Source organism: Heterodontus francisci, chromosome 23 (assembly GCF_036365525.1).
Source record: "Heterodontus francisci isolate sHetFra1 chromosome 23, sHetFra1.hap1, whole genome shotgun sequence".
NCBI lineage: Eukaryota > Metazoa > Chordata > Chondrichthyes > Heterodontiformes > Heterodontidae > Heterodontus > Heterodontus francisci.
Genome location: NC_090393.1, coordinates 61,492,899 through 61,514,065, shown reverse-complemented (window position 1 = coordinate 61,514,065; position 21,167 = coordinate 61,492,899). Strand labels below are relative to the sequence as shown.

General features: G+C 43.2%; 1 protein-coding gene across 3 annotated transcripts in view; it reads right to left on the bottom strand.

The window, feature by feature from the left end:
• Positions 1–5,516: 5,516 nt before the first annotated feature.
• ddx51 (DEAD (Asp-Glu-Ala-Asp) box polypeptide 51) overlaps positions 5,517–21,167 on the bottom strand; it is a 40,504-nt gene continuing 24,853 nt past the window's right edge. The window contains exons 9-14 of one of the 3 annotated variants that reach the window (XM_068055404.1): positions 19,742–19,857; positions 19,271–19,387; positions 17,901–18,002; positions 14,862–14,925; positions 9,287–9,421; positions 5,517–6,353 (exon numbers count right to left, since the gene is read on the bottom strand). In XM_068055404.1, coding sequence (XP_067911505.1) covers positions 6,327–6,353; positions 9,287–9,421; positions 14,862–14,925; positions 17,901–18,002; positions 19,271–19,387; positions 19,742–19,857 — 561 coding nt within the window. In that variant the 3' untranslated portion in view covers positions 5,517–6,326. Of the gene's footprint in view, positions 6,354–9,286; positions 9,422–14,861; positions 14,926–17,900; positions 18,003–19,270; positions 19,388–19,741; positions 19,883–21,167 lie in introns of those variants that run through there. The other 2 variants (XM_068055402.1, XM_068055403.1) reach the window with 2 other exon arrangements.

Sequence of the window (21,167 nt, the reverse complement as noted above, 5' to 3'; positions counted from 1 at the left end):
TTGAGGGAGATAGCTTCTCAGTGGAATGCAGCAAGAGCCAAGTCTGTGGCACCACGGGTGGCTCAGCTGCACAGGAGGGGAGGAAAAGGAGTGGGAGAGCTATAGTGATAGGGATTCTATCATAAGGGGTACAGATAGGCGTTTCTGTGGCCGCAAACGTGACTGCAGGATGGTATGTTACCTTCCTGGTGCTAGGGTCAAGGATGTCACGGAGTGGCTGCAGGACATTATGAAGGGGGAGGGTGAACAGTCAGAGGTCGTGGTTAATATTGGTACCAATGACACAGGTAGAAAGAGGGATGAGGTCCTGCAACAAGAATTTAGGGAGCTAGGTGGCAAATTAAAAAGCAGGGCCTCAAAGGTTGTAATCTCTGGATTACTCCCAGTGCCATGTGCTAGTGAGTATAGGAATAGGAGGATAGAGCAGATGAATGCATGACTGAAGACATGGTGCAGGAGGGAGGGCTTTAGTTTCCTGGATCACTGGGTCTGTTTCTGGCGAAGGTGGGACCTGTACAAGTTGGACGGGTTGCACCGAAACCGGAATGGGAGGCTTGCTAGTGCTGTTGGGGGGAGAGGGGTTTAAATTAATTTGGCAGGGGGGTGGGATGCAGAGTAGAGGTACAGTAAGGGTGATGCACAGTCAAATATAGAAATGAAGTCAGTCTGGAAAGCAGAGCAAATATAGACCTGTTAAGGCACAAGTGAATAATGCAAGGCTGGATTGCATCTATTTTAATGCAAGGAGTCTTATAAGTAAGGCAGATGAATTGAGGGCGTTGATTAACAGATGGGAATGTGATGTTATTGTTATCACAGAGACATGGTTGAGGGAAGGACAGGACTGGCAGCTCAATATTCCAGGATATAGAATCTTCAGGCGTGACAGTGGGGTGTAAAAGAGGAGGTGGCATTGAACTGTTGATCAAGGAGTCAATTACTGTAGTAAGGAGGGATGATATCTTAGAAGGTTCCTCAAATGAGGCCATATGGGTAGAACTTAAAAACAAAAAGGGGGCAATCACTTGGCTGGGAGTGTACTACAGGCCTCCAAATAGTCAGGGAGAGATAGAGGAGCAGACATGTAGGCAAATCTCAGACAGATGTAAAAATAGTCAGGTAATAATAGTAGGGGATTTCAACTTCCCCAATATTAACTGGGATAGTCTTAGTGCAAAAGGCTTAAAGGGATCGGAATTCTGAAAGTGCATACAGGAGAACTTTTTGAGCCAGCAGGTATAAAGTGAACTGGGAGCAGCTACTTGTAGGAAAGTCTACATCAGACCAGTGGGAGTCATCAAAAAGGAAATAGTGAGAGTTGAGGGCCAACATATTCCCATAAAGGTGAAGGGTAGGACCAACAAGTCCAGGGAACCCTGGATATCAAGGGATATAGAGGATTGGATAAGGAAAAAAAAGGCTTATGGCAGATTCAGAGGCCGGAAAACAGCGGAGGCCCTAGAGGAGTATAGAAAGTGTAGGGAGTGTAAAAAAAGTAACTAGGAGAGCGAAGAGGGTGCATGAAAAAACACTAGCCGGCAAGATAAAGGAAATCCCAAGGCGTTTTATAAGTATATTAAGGGCAAGAGGATAACCAAGGAAAGAGTAGGGCCCATTAAGGACCAAAATGGCAATGTGTGTGTGGAGCTGGAGGACGTAGGTGAGGTTTTAAATGATAACTTTTCATCTGTGTTCACTATGGAGAAGGACGATGTAGGTGTAGAGATCAGAGAGGGGGATTGTGATATACTTGAACAAATTAGCAATGAAAGGGAAGAGGTATTAGCAGTCTTAGCAGGCTTAAAGGTGGATAAATCCCCAGGCCCAGATGAGATGTATCCCAGGTTGTTATGTGAGGCAAGCGAGGAGATAGCAGGAGCTCTGACACAAATTTTTAAATCCTCTCTGGCCACATTAGAGATCCCAGAGAATTGGAGGATAGCAAATGTAGTACCATTATTCAAGAAGGGTAGCAGGGATAAACCAGGTAATTACAGGCCAGTGAGTCTAACATCAGTGGTAGGGAAACTATTGGCAAAAATCCTGAGGGACAGGATTAATTCTACTTAGAGAGGCAGGGATTAATCAAGGATAATCAGCATGGCTTTCTCAGGGGGAGATCATATCTAACAAACTTGATTGAATTTTTCGAGGACATGACTAGATGCATAGATGAGGGTAAAGCAGTTGATGCAGTCTACGTGGACTTCAGTAAGGCTTTTGATAAGGAGATTGGTTAAGAAAGTAAGAGCCCATGGGATCCAGAGCAATTTGGCAAATTGGATCCAAAATTGGTTTGGTGGCAGGAGGCAGAGGGTGATAGTCAAGGGTTGTTTTTGCGATTGGAAGCCTGTGACCAGTGGTGTACCGCAGGGATCGGTACTGGGAACCTTGCTGTTTGAAGAGTACATTAATGATTTAGACGTGAATATAGGAGGTATGATCAAGAAGTTCACAGATGAATGGCACATTGGTTAGCATCGCAGCCTCATAGCTCCAGCGACCTGGGTTTGGTTCTGGGTACTGCCTGTGTGAGAGTTTGCAAGTTCTCCCTGTCACCGTGTGGGTTTCCTCCGGGTGCTCTGGTTTCCTCCCACATGCCAAAGACTTGCAGGTTGATAGGTAAATTGGCCATTGTAAATTGCCCCTCGTGTAAGTAGGTGGTAGGAGAATTGTGGGGATGTGAGAGGGTAATAGGATTAATGTAGGATTAGTATAAATGGGTGGCTGATAGTCAGCACAGACTCAGTGGGCTGAAAGGCCTGGTTCAGTGCTGTATCTCTCTGACATGAAAATTGGTGATGTCGTAAATATTGAGGAGGAAAGCCTTTGACTACAGGACAATATAGATGGGCAGAGCTGTGGCAAATGGAATTTAATCCTGAGAAGTGTGAGGTGATGCATTTTGGGAGGACTAACAAGGCAAGGGATTATACAATGGGTGGCAAGACCCTCAGAAGTACAGAGGGTCAGAGGGGCCTTGGTGTACTTGTCCATAGATCACTGAAGGCAGCAGCACAGGTAGATAAGGTGGTTAGGAAGGCATATGGGATACTTGCCTTTATTTGCTGAGGCATAGACTATAAGAGCAGGGAGGTTATGTTGGAGCTGGATAAAACACTAGTTAGGCCACAGCTGGAGTACGGTGTACAGTTTTGGTCGCCACACTATAGGATGCGATTGCACTGGAGAGGGTGCAGAGGAGATTCACCAGGATGTTGCCTGGGCTGAAGCATTTCAGCTATGAAGAGAGACTGGATAGGCGAGGGTTGTTTTCCTTAGATCAGAGAATGCTGAGGGGGGACCTGATTGAAGTATACAAAATTATGAGGGGCGTAGATAGGAAGAAATGTTTTCCCTTAGCGGAGGTGTCAATGACCAGGGGGCATAGATTTAAGGTAAGGGGCAGGAGGTTTAGAGGGAATTTGAGGAAATTATTTTTCACCCAGCGGGTGGTTGGAATCCAGAACACACTGCCTGAAGAGCTGGTAGAGGCAGGAACCCTCACAACATTTAAGAATTATCTAGATGAACAATTGAAATGCCATAGCATTCAATGCTACAGGCCAAGTGCTGGAAAATGGGATTAAAATATATAGGTGTTTGATGCCCAGCACAAACACAATGGTGAAGGCCCTGTTTCTGTGCTGTATAACTCTATGACTCTATGAAGCAGTCCACCTGACATCACTCAACGGGCAAGCTCCAATTTTAAGGTTCAATCCCCTTGTTCTGGACTTCCCTCACCAGAGGAAATAGTTAATCTCTATCTAATCTCTCAAATTCCTTAACCATCTTAAACACCTCAATTAGGATGTCTTAAGTTTACCAGTGGCAGAGCTGGATTTGGCCATTTGGGACAGTGGAAAGTCAAACTTGAGATTTATCAGACTTGGCGGAAGAGGACCGAGCTGGGAACAGGGTAATGCCAACTTACCAGGTCCTCCAAATCTTGTTGGCTGACCTCAAAATAATTGAGGAGAGAGATTATCCTGTTTGGCTACTCCACTGTAGGTTATTTATAATAGTCACAGGTCATTTATGTTACTGAACACCTTATTGCATTATTCAACTGCAGAAAACCTCACCAGTGAACATTTTCCATTTATATAGCACCTGTAAAACAGAAAGAAGGTCACAAGGTATTTTAGCAAGGAGAAATAGGATCGGCAGGCGCCCAGTGGATAGAAGCAACCACAATCTTAGTGAAAATGCACTTTGGGAAAGGTGGTGAAGGTAGACAGGTTTGTCGTATGTCTCTGATAAAAGGTCACAGACCTAAAAGGTTATCTCTGTTTCTCTCTCCACAGATGCTGTCTGACCTGCTGAGTATTTCCAGCACTTTGTTTTTATTTCAGATTTCCAGCATCTGCAGTATTTTGCTTTTATTTTGTCGTATTCTTTTCTATTTAGCTTATGCATCATATTCAAACTGCTGCTTAATATACACTATATTTAAATTGTTACTTCTTAATAAACTACTTTAAAAACTACCTATGACTCTGACCCCCTTCTTTGGGTTATCTGTGAGCCCTGAGCCTAAATCTTACAAGGGTGAGGCCATGGAGGAAGGTGTAGATTAAGTTTGTAACGCTCAGTCATTGGGTACTCGAGCTGCTCGGGTAGATCAGAGGAAGGGTTATTGCAGGGCAAGATGAGGTCACATGGTTTGGATAATTTGATGTTTTGTGGAGATTGGAAGGCTAGTAAGGAAGATGCCGAAGTCAATTCTCGAGATGGCAAAGGAACAGATAAAGAATTCTGGCAGTGGGGGAATAAAGGATGCGGGGGGGTTGTGGAGTTAGGTAGGGGCAGAGAACAGCAAAGGTGCAGAGGTGCGTGAGCAGTCTTTTGGTGATTGATAGAATATGATATTTGACGTTTTGCTCTGGGTTGAACATTGAGGTTGCATGCAAATGGCCTCAGCCTGCGCAAGAAGCCAGAGATGGGGATGGGGTTGATGGCAAGGTACAGTTTAGGGCATTTTACTATGTTAAGCACATTTCTTAAATGCAAGTTGTGTTCTTTGGGGGAAAAGCAATGACTCGTCTTCAGTGCGTAACCAAAGGAAATTCTGATTGATCTACAACTTAATGCTAGATGGGTTGGACTGAAGTAACACACCCAATACTAAAATAATATCCTCCTAATATGTCAGTAATACACATCTACCCTCTTATTGCCTTCAAAGTCATAGTTAGAAAAGATTTTAGTTTTGAAAAGATAAATCTGGCCTGATTGTACATGAGTCCATGTGCATTCCATAGGTTAGAAATCTGGTTGATGTTCCTGCTCCTGATCGCTACACCTCTGAATGTTATTTTAAAGTGCATGTTAACCAAGGATAGGGAAGGGTTTGGATAATGATGTCTCCCACAGTGGAACAGTCTACTAATAGTCACTGTTTATACACATAACTAGATGGGGTACTGTAGGGCACCTGGTTCCTGTGCTATGAAGATAAGCAGCTCCTTCAATGTAAGTATTATCCTTGCTCTCCTTTTGATTGATCAAACTGCTGCCAGTCAGTCACTTTTAACTTAATGTGGCTTTATTATAGTAGGATCGTCCCAATTTTTCCTTCTTCCTTCCAGTCCCTTCTACGGTTTCTCCCCTTTCATTCCTATTTCTCCAGGATTTCTTCTGTCTGTTTTGCAGACATATTCCAGTAGAATACAGTCCAGTGGGCTCCAAATGGAACAGGGTGCAACAGTTCATGGTATATCTAAACCCGGCTACAAAACGGTGCTGCACAACCCGACTCCAATCCAAGAGAACAAATCTGCACATGGAATTTCACTTTCAGCTTCGTTGATGCCTCTGAGTCCAATAAGGAGCTGAGCTGTAGAGAAGGGTGGCCTGAAAACCAGCAAGAGTTCAAGGCAAGAGGAAACGGTAACAAATTCGACAGAGGGGGCCAAGGGAAGGAATTTCAGTAATGCCGTCAAAAGATGTGGCTCTCAGATGTTAAGTTGCGAGTTCAATGAACAACCGACTTTGTGTCAGGGTTCGGGACAGTTTTACACGTGAGCTCCAAAATCTGTTAAGAGGCCAAATCTGTGCATCTGATATCTTATTGTAATACATGTGTGAATGCTAAAACCATTACGCAGACAATCTGTCACACACTGCCCATTGCCCCCAAAATACAGATTGTCCATCACAATTGTGGTCTGTAAAAGACATCATTTTATATATAAAAATATATATTTTTGTGAAAGGCAGTATCTGTCTTCTAATCCAGGCTCCCTCATAAGTCAATAAAGTCAGGTTGGCATCAGATTTTCTTTGTCCTTATACATTCCAACTTTCCTGTTTCTTTAAGTTCAGAGATGTTTCCTCTTCTTTTCATCCTGTGTAAAAAAGTCAATATTTAAGTTGATGATAATGTCACCATTACAGACTGAATCACAAGTTGCTGGACTAACATTATGCCAAACTCTACATACACCATCCACATCTGGTCAGTTCGTACATTTCCCACCACTTACGCTGCCCACATTTGGCCAGTCAGCATCCAGAGAGAGGAGACAAGTAAATAGTTAACTTGGCTTCTCCCTATTCAGATGCGACACACGTGTTATAGATTTCCAGTTTGTTGTTTTTCTTTTCATCACTATCTCTCTGCATCTATTCAAACCCCTTTCGTTTTGAGGGAGAGGCTCCCCTCCTGGAAGTATTATTCTGTCCTGCATTCTTTTTTCTATAGGGTGATCAGTTCCAATATTTCCACCAAGACCATTCTGATGTGGATGAATCAAAATCTCCTCCAACTAACAGAAGAAAAATGCAGCCGTTGTTTTCAACCAATGCCATCAACTCTGGGCTCTCACGACACGAGAAATCCCAGTATCTTGTTTAACTTGGCGTTCAGCTTCAGACTCATCATAGACATTACCAGTACCGTTTATTTCCACCTGCCCAACATTATCCACCTCTGTCTCTACCTCACTCCCACTCAGCTTAATTCTTCACCCATGTTTCTGTAACCCCAACTCAATCTCTTGTCCTCCTTTCCGGCCTCCCATCTTGTATAAATGCTAACTTGGTAACATATAGGAGAAGGCCATTCAGCCTCTTGAACCTGTTCTGCCAATTAAATGAGATCATGGCTGATTTATATCACAACTCCATTTACCTGCCTTCGCGCTATACCCTTCAAAATTCTTACCTAACAGTTATCCAAAATGCAGCCACCCACATCCCATCGGCATACTAACCCCATCCTCCGTGGCCTACATTGGCTCCAGGCCCAAGATGTTCAATAGAACATTTACATTCCCTCCATACCTTCAATCCACTGACTCTGGCCTTTTATGCTCCACACCACACAGTTCCTCCACCGTATCCCCACCCCACCCCCACTCACAATCACTGGTGGCAGTGCCTTGGTCTGCTCTTTGGAACTCACTCTCTACACCCCTTCATCACTTCTCTCCCCAGCTTTAAAAACTTTCAAAACTCATCTTTTCAGCCAAGCTTTGTCACCAACTCTCCCACTGTGGCTTGGGAACTACTCCTTTATTCTGTTTAAACTCATTTATCATCTCCTCCTCCTCCCCCAACCCTTCTTGGATCCACTCAATTTCCGGGGACAGTCCCCACCACTTCCATCATCTCTGCGTATCCTGAGCAGCTGCCTATATCAGGCAGATAGCACTGACCAAAGCATCAATTACAAAGGCACCACTTAAACATAACTGCGCCAGCTATTTCAAGAGTTCAAGTAGCTGTTCACCTTGTTAAAGTGCAGTCACCAGTCACTATATCGTCACTTACCATCTGACTCTCTAATTCCCTCTTGCTTGCTTTGATTTATGCAGTTCTATTAGGAATACTGTATATTTGGCTGCAGATTGTTTCTACTGTTAGATTAGCCTTTGCAGATATAGATGGCAGTGATAAATATATAATTATGTTCCGCAGCAAGGAACACTTCCAGGAGCTCTGTCATACTAAAACTTTAATTGCACAAACTGGGAGATGCTCAACTTCAAGAAAATGCAGTAAATAACTTTGGTTTCTTCAATAAAATCTCTGGAAATACATAGAAAGGCATGCAACTCAATTCAATAATTGCACGATTGGTATTTAATTTGTATGGAGATTAAGCAATCTTGAATATCATAAAGGAACGGCAACACCACTTTCATACATCAAAGTATCTTATTTTTAACTTTGTGGGGTAAACGTACATGCTGGAGACTGAGAAGTGATTTAAATTTATATGTATTTTACGGACATTCATTGTTTGATTTAAGTGTGCCAGGCCTTTTCATTATGTTAGTTCCAACTGAGTCTGATGGATTTAGTGACTACGTGCAGCAGGCAAGTTGCATTAGCACAAACGTGCCTCCTATGTGGTGGTAATGTATACAAGTGATGAGTGTACCTCCTTATTCTGTATACAAGTGGCGTGAGCATCGTTCCCTCTAATTTTTTTTTTAGTTGTCTGCAGCCCATTAATTTAGGTGCATGGGCCCTTGAAAATTTTTTGCGCAGTTATGCAGTAACTTAAAGGGGCTGACTAATGTCTGGCCTGTGTGGGAATTTCTGGGTTGCTGTGCAGCTTAGAGGGAACATTGGATGTGAGCGTATCTCCTTATTCTGTACACGTGATCAAATCTGAAGCACTGCATTCAGTCTTGGGCACCACACTTCAGGAAGGATATATTGGCCATTGGAGGGAGTGTAGCACAGATTGAGGTTTAAGATGATGGAAGGGGTTGATAGGGGACAAAGGGAAAATCTATTTTCTCTGGTGGGGGAGTCCAGAACAATGGGGCAAAATTTAAAATTAGAGCTAGATAGTTCAGGGGTAATATCAGGAAGCACTTCTTCACACGAGGGGTAACGGAAATCTGCAAATCTCTCCTCCAAAGAGCTATTGAGGCCGAAGGTCAATTGAAAATTTCAAAACTGAGATTGATAGATTTTTGTTCGACAAGAGTTATGGAATCAAGAGGAGTAATGGAGTTCAGATCAGCCATGATCCAATTGAATGGGGGAGCAGGCTTGAGCGGATGAATGACCTATGATGGACAGTATCTCCTCCAGGTGGCCTCAACTCATTCCTTTCCTGCTGTTGGGACTCAAGCTCAGAGTCCACTTACTTGTACTGCCACCTTAGTGTCGGAGGTCAACCGAAATCAATTTGCATTGACCCTGAAAGCGGCAGTGAAACTGTAGTCGGTAAGGTGGAAAGACAGAGATATTTGCCTACCATAGAGTCTGAATTACATTTTAACCATTAAATGAGCTTAAAAGACCTGTGGGCCTGAGTTACCTTAAGAACCTGCTGAAGCTCTTGCAAAGCCCCCTTGTAGCGCTTGATCAATGGAGTCAAATATTCCTGTTTCACCAACTGCTTCTTGAGCTCTTTGCTGCCAGCATCTCTCAGCATCTGAAGAAACCGTTGTTCCTGCAATTACAACATCTGAATGTTCAACTCCTGTAAGCCAGCAAAACAAAGAAAACTTCCACAGGCAGGAATGGCAAGGCCACATTGGCACAGGACCGCCCCACCCACTTAAAACAGTAAACAAAAACAGGCTTTTTTTATGGATTCATTGGCTGTGAGCATTACTCGCAAGGCCAGCCTTTATCGCCCATTCCTAATTACCCTTGAGGTGGTGGTGGTGAACTGCCTTCTTGGGGTGGTGGTGGCTTGGTGGACATCGTCATTGAACTAGTAACCCAGAGCCCCAGGGTATTGCTCTGGGGGCATGGGTTTGAATCCCACCACAGCAGAAGGTGGAATTTGAATTTAATTAATAAAAATCAGGAATTAAAAAGCTAGTCTAATGATGGCCATGAAACCATTGTTGATTGTTGTAAAAACCCATCTGTTCACTAATGTCCTTTAGGGAAGGAAATCTGCCGTCCATATCTGGTCTGGCCTACACGTGACTTCAGACCCACAGCAATGTGATTGACTCTTAAATGCCCTCTGAAATGGCCTAGCAAGCCACTCCAATGTCAATAAGGAATGAAATCGGACGGACCACCTGGCATCGACCGAGGCACCAGAAACAACGGCAAACCCAGCTCTGTTGACCCTGCAAAGTCCTCCTTAGTAACATCTGGGGGCTTGTGCCAAAGTTGGGAGAGCTGTCTCGGACTAGTCAAGCAACAGCCTGACATAGTCATACTCACTGAATCATACCTTACAGACAACGTCCCAGACACTGCCATCACCATCCCCGGGTATGTCCTGCCCCACCGGCAGGACAGACCCAGCAGAGGTGGCGGCACAGTGGTATACAGTCAGGATGGAGTTGCCCTGGGAGTCCTCTGGAATCATGTCAAACATGGGCAAGGAAACCTCCTGCTGGGCACAAATCAAATAAGCGCCTCCAGTCTGACAGAACACAGGCAATGAAAGTTCAGAGAAGAAGAGGGCAGAGAAGAACACAAGTTGCTAAACTGGAAAGGTGAGGAGCCAGAGGAAAGAGAGGGAGCCTCAGAGAGTCAACTCAAAATGTTGGAGGGTGTAACAGTGAAAATGGGGCCCCTTGGGTGAGGGACAGAACAATATTAGGAGCTGCATGGTTAAAGTGAATTCAGACAAGTGTCCTTTCCCTCAGGGTTGTTCTAGCATTTGTTCTCACTGACCCTGGAGGATGAGAGTCAGAACTGGCAGAGGTAGATACTGCCTCAGGTATTACGGGATGTGAAGGGAGAATAGGGAACTGGAATGAAAGCAATCCTAAGCAGCCATGGCCAACAAGAAGCCAATTTAAGTAAAGGCTCAACAAAACAGCAATTAAAGACCAGAAGGCCTATTAGAGATCAAAAGGTAACCTGCGTATGGAGGCGGAAGATATAGGCATGGTTCTTAATGAATGCTTTGCGTCAGTCTTCACAAAAGAGGGGGATATGCAGACATTGTAGTTGAGGAGTGTGAAATATTGTATAGGATAAACATAGAAAGAGAGGAAATATCAAGGGGTTTACCATCTTTGAACATGGATAAATCACCAGGCCTAGATGAAATGTATCTCAAGCTGCTAAGAGGAGCAAGGGAGGAAATAGCAGAGGATCTGATCGTCATTTTCCAATCCTCTCTGGCTACAAGCGTGATGTTAGAGGACTGCTAACATTGTATCACAGTTTAAAAAGGAAGGAAGGGATAGACTGAGTAATTACAGGACTGTCAGCCTAATCTCAGTGGGTGGGCAAATTATTAGAAAAAATTCTGAGGGACAGCAAAAATTGTCATTTAGAAAGGCAAAGATTAATCGAAGACAGTCAGCAGAGATTTGTTAAGGGAAGGTTGTGTCTGACCAACATGAATTTTTTGATGTGGTGATAAGGAGGGTTGATGAAGGTAGTGCATTTGAAGTAGTCTACATTGATTTTAGCAAGACTTTTGACAAGGTTCGATGTGGCAGACTGCTCAGAAAAATAAAAGCCCATGGGATCCAAGGGCAAGTGGCAAATTGGATCCAAAATTGGCTCAGTGGCAGGAAGTAAAGGATAACAGTCGACAGGTGTTTTTACGACTGGTAGACTGATTCCATTGAGGTTCCACAGGGCTCAGTACTGGTCTCTTATTTTGCGTGGTACATATGAATTAATTTAGACTTAAATGAAGGTGGCATGATTAAGAAGTTTACAGATGATACAAAAAAACTGGCCAAATGATTGACAGTGAGGAAGAAAGCTGCAGACCGCAGAAGATAATAATGGAATCGTCAGGTGGGCAAAAAATGGCAAATAGAATTCAATCCGGAGAAGTGTGAAGTAATGTATTTGGAACATAGGAGCAGGAATAGGCCATTCAGCCCATCGAGCCTATCCAGCTATTCAATACAATCATGGCTGATCTTCAATGGCTTTTTCCCACACTATCCTCATATCCCTTTATATCATTGGTATTTAGAAATCTGTCAATCTCTGCTTTAAACATACTCAGTAACAGCCCTCTGGGGTAGAGAATTCCAAAGATTCACTGAGTATTCCTCTGAGTAAAGAAATTTCTCCTCAACTCTGTCCTAAATGGCTTCCCCCTTATTTTGAAATTGTGTCCCCTGGTTCTAAACTCCCCAACCAGGGGAAACATCTTACCCTGTCTATCCCATTTAAGTGTTTTGTAGGTTTCAATGAGATCACCTCTCATTCTTCAAAACAGGCCCAGTTTCCCCAATCTCTCCTCATAGGACAGTCCCGCCATCCCGGGAACAAGTCTGATGAACCGTCATTGCACTCCCTCTATGGCAATAATATCCTTAAGGTAAGGGGACCAAAACTGCACACAATACTCCAGGTGCAGTCTAACCAAGGTTCTACACAATTGAGGAAGACTTCACTACTCCTGTACTCACATCCTCTTGCAATGAAGGCCAACGTACTATGAGCCTTCTTAATTGCTTGCTGCACCTGCATGTTAGCTTTCAGTGACTTATTGACAAGGACTCCCAGGTCCCTTTGTACATCTACACTTTCTAATCTCTCACCATTTAAGAAATACTCCGCACATCTGTTCCTCCTACCAAAGTGGATAACCTCACATTTTTCCACATTATATTCCATCTGCCACATTCTTGCCCACTCACTAAGTCTGTTCAAATCCCCTTAAAGCTACTTTGCATCTTCCTCACAACACACATTCCCACTTAGCTTTGAGTCATCCACGAACTTGGAAATATTACATCTGGTCCCCACATTCAAATCATTGATATATATTGTGACCCCAAGCACTGATCCCTGTGGTACCCCACTAAGTCACAGCCTGCCAACGCGAGAATGACCCGTTTATTCCTACTCTCTGTTTTCTGCCTGTTAACCAATTCTTAATCCATGCCAGTATATTACCTTTTATCCCATGTGCTTTAATTTTGCTAACCAACATCCTGTGGGGGACTTTATCAAAAGCCTTCTGAAAATCTAGGTATACCACGTCCATCGACTCCCCTTTATCAATTCTGTTAGTAACATCCTCAAAAAACTCCAACAGGTTCATCAAACATGATTTCCCATTCATAAATCCATGTTGACTATGCCCGAAAAGATCATTATTATCCAAGTGTCCATTTATCACATCCTTCAGAATAGATTCTAGCATTTTCCCAATGACTGATGTAAGATTAACAGGTCTGTAATTCCCAGTTTTCTCTCTCCCTCCCTTCTTAAATAGTGGGGTGACATTTGCTACCTTCCAATCTGCAGGAACCGTTCCACAATCAATAGAATTTTGGAAGATTTGGGGAGGGCAAACAAGGCAAGGGAATACACAATAAATGGCGGGATACTGAGAAATGCAGAGGAACAGAGTCCACAGATTCCCGAAGGTAGTATGGCAAGTAGATAAGGTGGCTAAGAAGGCATATAGGATACTTTCCTTCATTAGCCAAGGCACAGAATATAAGAACAGTGAGGTTATGTTAGAACTATTTAACATACTAGTTAGGCCACAGCTGGTGTATTGCGTACAGTTCTAGTCATCACATTACCGGAAGGACGTGACTGTACTAGAAAAGATACCTGAAAGAAATAGACTTGCAGGGCGATGGGGATTGAGCCGGGAAGTGGGCTGACTGCATAGCTCCGTGGAGAGCCGGCATGGACTCGATTGGCCAAATAGCCCCCTTTTATGCTGTAGATGACTCTGACCAAGGAGATTTATGAGGATGTTGCCAGGAATGAAGAGTTTTAGCTATGAGGAAAGATTAGATAGGTTGGGGTTGTTTTCTTTGGAACGGAGAAGGTTGAGGGGAGATTTAATTGAAGTGTATAAAATTAGGAGGGTCAAAGATAGAGGGAATAGGAAGGAACTATTTCCCTTAAGAGGTCAATAACCAGGCGGCATAGATTTAAAGTAATTGACAGAAGGATTCGAGGGGATAAGGAGAAAATGTTTCATCCAGAGGGCGGTGGGTATCTTGAACTCACTGTTGACATATTGAGAGAGGCGGAAACCCTCATTATATTTTTTTAAAACACCCAGATATGTACTGGAAGTGCCATAACCTGCAAGGCTATGGACCAAAAGCTGGAAAGTGGGATTAGGCTATATAGCTCTTTCTCAGCCAGCACAGACAGAATGGTCTGAATGGCCTCCTTCTGAGCCGTAAATTTCAATGATTCGACGATAGTGGAGCCAATTTTTATGAAGTAAAACAATAGCATCTGCAAACTGGGAAAACGCGTGATCAAAATGCGGTGATCCGACGTCAAGTGACATGGCATTTGATCACATAAAATCTCCAGTCACATGAACAGGGTTGGCAAACCTACCAGGTGGCAGATCTGCTCCCAGTTCTTTGGTAACACTGCGTTTGACCTGACTGAGTTTTCTGTCTGGCCTCCACGCAGCATTCTTTCCCCAGCGTGAGTACAAATATTGCAAGCTCATTGTGTGGGGCAAGGTGCCCCACACACAGACTTATGTCCTACAACATTCCACCTTGGTACTACCCCTCCATCCCTCTCTCATCACCTTATACCCCTGCCCCTCCTCATCTCATCCTAAATGCAAATACTTTAAAGATTCAAATAAAAGCAAAATACTGCAGATGCTGGAAATCTGAAATCTGGGTGTTCCGAAGAAGGGTCACTGACCCGAAACGTTAACTCTGCTTCTCTTTCCACAGATGCTGCCACACCTGCTGAGTGGTTCCAGCATTTCTTGTTTTTATTTTAAAGACTCGCCTGAATAACTAAGCTTAGAAACTGTCTGTGTACAATTACACTCCCCTGTCAATCACTGAATTCCCCAGTTGCTACTCATTAAGAACAGATAACCTAGTGGTTATAACATCAATAACTGTAAGAGGCTGGTGAAAGTGTTAAGGTTTCATCAGTGAAAAGTTTAATAAAGTAGCAAGCAGAGGCAGCAAATATGGCTCCCAGTAACTCACCTGCACTTTGAGGAGGAGTGTGAATGCTAGCCCAGCTTTCCCTGCTCGAGCAGTTCTACCCACTCTGAAAAACACAAGTCAATGCAGGAACTTACAAGGAGCACAGGACAAATTATGAACATAGACGATAGAGTCGTGGCAGCATCTGAACAGGAAAAAACAGGATGAGACTGTCTTAGTCCTAAACTCAAATTGGGTCGAAATGCCCAGTGCTCGGACTAATCTTTTTACCCCACAATTAATTCAACCAAAGGCAAGGGGCTTCAAATTAAAAGGCTGTCTGCAGGAAACCATCAAAACAACTTGCGCCTCAATTATCCAGCAGCCCAGAGGAGCTTTATCAACGACACACTGAACTTTTGTCACCAGGTTGCTTCCAACACTGCCTTCAGACTGCTTGTGATCAAAAGAACTCTAATAGAAAGAACTCGATAATAGAAGGAACTGATGAGATAACAAATTGCTCAAATTTAGAGCTGGTTTAACTCCGCAAACACACACAATGCCCTCCTCGTTTCCTTCTGAAGGTGCTGACTCTTGCTGGGGGTGAGGTCCATGTTTAATTTAATGTGATCAGTTAATCACAACATTAAAAGTAGGCTGCCTTCAGTGCAACCCTCCAATGCCTCATCCATGAAGCCATTCTTTCTCCTTAACACTTGACACCAACAACTATCAGGCTATTTGACTGTGGGAGTTTCATATCTGAGCCTGATTCTGGTGGCACCCAAAGTACATACCTATGCAAGTACCAGCAGGGGTCACTGAACAGTAATCAGGAGAGTGACCTTTGCTGATTTGTATTCCTCCTCTGTAGCAACAGCAGTTTCCCCAAAAGTTTCAAGTTTAACTTTAGATTACTGCTCATTTCTGTGAAATTAGCATCACTATCAACAGTGATTCAGTAAAACAATGTAATACATCACATTGCACTAACAGCAAACAGGCAATAAAACTGGGGCATCCAGTTGCAGAGATTGGCAATTACAGGAAATGCATTACTTCCACCAGAAGTCAGTCTGGGCTGATTGTTAACAGAGAGTGGGAAGCAGTACTGAGTGGGTCAGTGTGAGAGTGAGGGCCTTGCTATACATAGGATGCCTTATATCACTTCTATATGAGAGTGGAAGCCAGAAATACGGTCAGGGAAATACACGACAACTTTTTGACACCATCGCTTTGATTTTTATGACCTGCAAACCCAGGAATTGGGAGTTACAAATATTTCCAACTGTGGAACTGTTGTACATCAGCCTCACAATATTCGTCCCCATCTCTGTACTGTCTTACAGCCTTACAACCCTCCTCCTCTAAACTCTCTGTTCCTCCAATTCTAGCCTTTTGTGTACTGTTCCTCCCTTTGCCCCAACATGGGCAGCCGCACCTTCAGTTTCCTTGGTCTCAACCTCGAGAACTCCCTCACTAAAGCCCTCCACTTCCCTTTTCCTCCTTTAAGATCCTCCATAAAAAAACTACCTCTTCCCCAACATGTTATCACCCCTTCAAACCTCTCCTCCTTTGGCTTAGAATAACTTTTCCTTATACCTCTGAAACACCTTAGGATGTTTTTCAACATAATTACGTTATTGTTATGTAAGTGACATTCCACATTAAGGGGAAAGTCTGCTCCATCATAAAAGTGTTAAATACTTTATTTGTGAACTGAAGGACCAACAGCTTCAGGTAAAGTAAGATTTGTACATGCATGATGCGATCAGCTGGAGGTCCTGGACAGCAGCCTCTTATTCCACCTGCTATGTACTTAATGCACGGTTCTGAGCCAGTGCTTTTCCGGGTCCAGATGTTGCCACCTTTCACTTTGATATTGGTGCCACACTTTGGTCTTGTCCCCCGCTTTAGTGCATCAATAACTGATCAGGGAAATGCACTTCAGATAGTCGGCTTCTGTGTTGTGTGGTGCTCTTAATTCATTCCCTTGGCTTGACCCTGTCACAAGGGATAAATCTGTACCTAACCGTTTGTACAGCTCATGGTCCTCTCCCCAGGTATAGACTGGAAGGTCAAAATGTAATTTCAGTTCTGAGTGTGAAACTTTCACATATCCACCATTACCCTTACTGACAATCTGAAACATTGCAGTTGATGACAACAGTGGGCAGCAACAAGTTAAAAGTTTTCAGAACACATATGATGGTATTGTGATCTTGGTCAATAATCACCAGCCAGTGACACAGGGTAAAATGAAAACTAATGGAGATTACAGAAATGTACATTGCATTAACCCTTGGGATGTGACTGAGAGTCATTAGGCCGGTCCATCAACAGAAGATAAATAACATTTATTTGTTTTAGGTATTTCATTTACACCATGACTTGAAATTAATTAGGTACAAAGCAGATTTATTTTATTGTTTATTTTTATTTTTTTTAAATTTATTTAGATATACAGCACTGCAACAGGCCCTTCAGCCCACCGAGTCTGTGCTGACCAACAACCACCCATTTATACTAATCCTACATTAACCCCATATTCTCTACCACATCCCCACAATTCTCCTACTACCTACCTATACTAGGGTCAATTTACAATGGCCAATTTACTTATCAACCTGCAAGTCTTTGGCTGTGGGAGGAAACTGGAGCACCCGGCGGAACTTGCAAACTCCACACAGGCAGTCCCCAGAATTGAACCCGGGTCGCTGGAACTGTGAGTCTGCGGTGCTAACCACTGCGCCACTGTGCCGCCCCTAGATTTAATGCTGCCCTAGATTCCTTTCTGGATGCTAAATGACAAATTACAAATTTAGATTGCTGCTGCATGACACATATCTACAAGGTTTAATTATCAACATCCTTTCAAAATAACTTCCCAGATTAACAAATAGTGATTAGTGTAACCTGCATCCTGCACAGAACAATGAATCAGACACACCTCTAGAAGCAGGCCCATTAGAGCGCAGTAGGCTGCAGGATTCAGTAGAAAGCATAAAATTCACAACTGAACAAAATTCAATGACTGGATTTTCACGGAGCAAGGCAGGGAGGGACAAAGGATTTCAGGCTGGAACCGCTGCTTACCTATGGATGTATGTCCTGATGAACTGTGGGGCATCATAATTAACCACGCACGTGACTCCTTTAATATCAATTCCTCTAGCACTTGCATCAGTGCTGATCAGTCTGTCGGAGAAAGTATCAAAAATTGTGTGACTACAACATCAAGTGTGACTCCAATCTATAACCACAACAGCATGTGACACAGTCTCAAAAAGAATGATTAGTCATTTTAGTGGCCAGGCGCAGAGTCCAAATAAACAAAAATCACACAGTGATTATTTAAACATCAGTGTGTGAGATAAACAGATTAACCCACCCTGAACCTTTCTTTGTTCAGCCAAACTACCACTCCATCGCCAAACCTCCCATTCCTCTCCAAGGTCCATGAGCTTCCCAGATCCGTAGCCATCTCTGTGGCCTCTTCACATCTGAACTCTCCAACAGGTTTTCACCCCTGCCACATCCCTGAAACAGCGCTAATTATAGTTACAAATAAGATTCTCTGTGATTGTGGTGCACTATCCCTCCTCATCCTCTTTGAAGCCTTTGATACGGTCACCCACACCATCTTCTAATGTCTCTTTCATTATCCAGTTCACTGAGACTGTCCTCACATAATTCCACTTTTACCCCTTAAAACATAGGCCGTGCATCTCCAACAATCACTTCTTTTTCCATCCTACATTGTCACCTTAGGTGTTTCCCAAGGATCTAAACTTGGTCCCCTCCTCATCACCACGATGCAGGCACATCATCCACAGAAATGGGTGTTTCTACAAGTATGTTAATGACAGCTCTATCTTTCCACCATCTCTCTTGAACCCTTCAGCACCTCTGAGTTGTCAGACTGTTTGTCCAACATCCAGTTTTGATTGAGCTGCAATTTCTCTAAACATTAGGATTAGCAAAGGCATTGTTTTTAATCCCCATCACAAACTTTGACCTCTTGCCCACCAATTTCATTGCTTTGACACTGTCTCAGGCCTAATTGTTCGCAATCTCGGTGTCCTATTCCACCCAAGCTGAGTTGCCAACTCTACTCGCCCAACCCCTTCACAATGACCTCCTACTACCACCTCTGTAACCTAGCCCATCTCCACCCTGCCTCAGTTCCAGATTCGACTATTCCAATGCCATCCTGGCCAGCCTCCCATCTTCCAATTTCTAAAAGCATAAGCTCAACCAAAACTCTGCTGCCCTTAACCTGATTTGCACCAAGTCCTAGTCATCCATCGCTCTTGTGCTCGGTGACTTACACTGGCTCCTGGTTTCAATGACTCAAATATAAAATTCTCATCCTTGTAAGCCACCAACCGCACAGAGGCAGGCGCCCGAAAACCGCACAGAGGCTGGCGCCCGCAAACCGCACAGAGGCTGGCACACACACTTACATTTGCAGTTTTCCTTGCTGAAACTCTTTCAGCGTTTTTCGTCTTTCGTTAGGGGAAAGTCGGGAAGAAAATTCTGCCACTTGTATGCCACCAAAGGCACGGAGTAATAGATACATCCTGCAACACACAAGAATTAGCTCACTGTCACACTGATCATCCTGTGTAAACAGACAGACTGTTCACTGTCACACTGATCATCCTGTGTAAACAGACAGACTGTTCACTGTCACACTGATCATCCTGTGTAAACAGACAGACAGCTCACTGTCACACTGATCATCCTGTGTAAACAGACAGCTCACTGTCACCCTGATCATCCTGTGTAAACAGACAGACTGTTCACTGTCACACTGATCATCCTGTGCAAAAACAGTCAGCTCACTGCCACCCTGATCATCTGTTAAATTTGAACCAAAACAAATAATCCACAAAATGATATCAGGAGCTAGAACAGTAACACAGACAGGTTACCTGTGTGATGCATCCCTGGAGTTGGTGAAACACAGGATGCGACTGAACTTCATTCTCAGGACAAAGTAGAGGATTATCAGAGGCTTCTTGTTGAGGTGGCATGGGACATAGAACTCCTGCATAGGACAAATACCTCATTTTCTATTGGTGAGATTCAAAATGTTACATCTTGCAAAATTTAAATACAATTGAAATACCTGTTCTAGGCTCATTACTGAGTCTTATCACAATTACAGTAGGGAGGGAAAGAAGGTGGCTTTGTAGCAAAGATCACCTGCTTTGGCTAAGAAACAGCAAGGGGCAGCAAGCATTGGTGGGTGTTGTTATAAGGTACCAAACTATAGTGGTAATGTTGGGCATAGTATAAATCAGGAAATTAGAGCTGCATGTAGCTTGGGCAATGCAGTATTAATGGGTGACTTCAATTTACATATAGACTGGCTAAACCTAATTAGCACTTATGCTGTGCAGGATGAATTCCTGGAGTGTGTACAGGATGGGTTTCTGAAGCAGTATGTTGAGGAACCAGCTAGGGCTATTTTAGATTTAGTATTGTGGAATGAGAAAGGGCTAGTTAATAACCTTGCTGTAAAGGAGCCATTCGGAAATAGTGACCATAATATGATAAAATTTTACATTAAGTTTGAAAGAAATATAGTTCATTCTGAAACTAGGGTCTTAAATCTGAACAAAGGTAACTATGAAGAAATGAGTGGCAAGTTGGCTATGGTGGATTGGGAAAATACATTAAAAGATTTGACAGTAGACATGCAATGGCTAGTATTTAATGAAGTATTACACGGTCTACAACAAATATATATTCCTCTAAGACAAAAAAACCCAACAGGAAAGATGAATCAACCAAGGCGAACAAAAGAAGTTAAAAACTGCATGACATCAAAAGAAGTGGTTTATAAGGATGCCAGAAAAAGTGGTAAGCCCGAGGATTGAAAACAATTTACAATCCAGCAAAGGATGACCAAGAAATTGATCAAGAAAGGGAAAAGAGAATATAAATGCAAGCTAGCAAGAACATAAAGTGGACTGTAAAAGTTTCTTTAGGTATGTGAAAAGGAAAATATTAGCAAGGACAAATGTGTGCCCAAATCAGGCAGAGACAGGAGAATATATCGTGGCGAATGGGAAAATGACGGAGAAACTAAACAATTACTTTGTGCTTGTCTTTTAATGTATTTTCCCAATCCACCATACAGATACAGAAAACCTCCCAGAAATACTAAGGAACCAAGGGACATGTAAAAATGAGGAACTGAAAGAAATTAGTATCAATAAAGAGGTAGTGCTCGAAGAATTAATTGGATTGAAAGTTGATAAATCCCCTGGACCAGATGAGCTACATCCCAATGAAGGAAGTGCCTACAGAGATAGAGGATGCATTGGTGATTATCTTTCAAAATTCTATAGT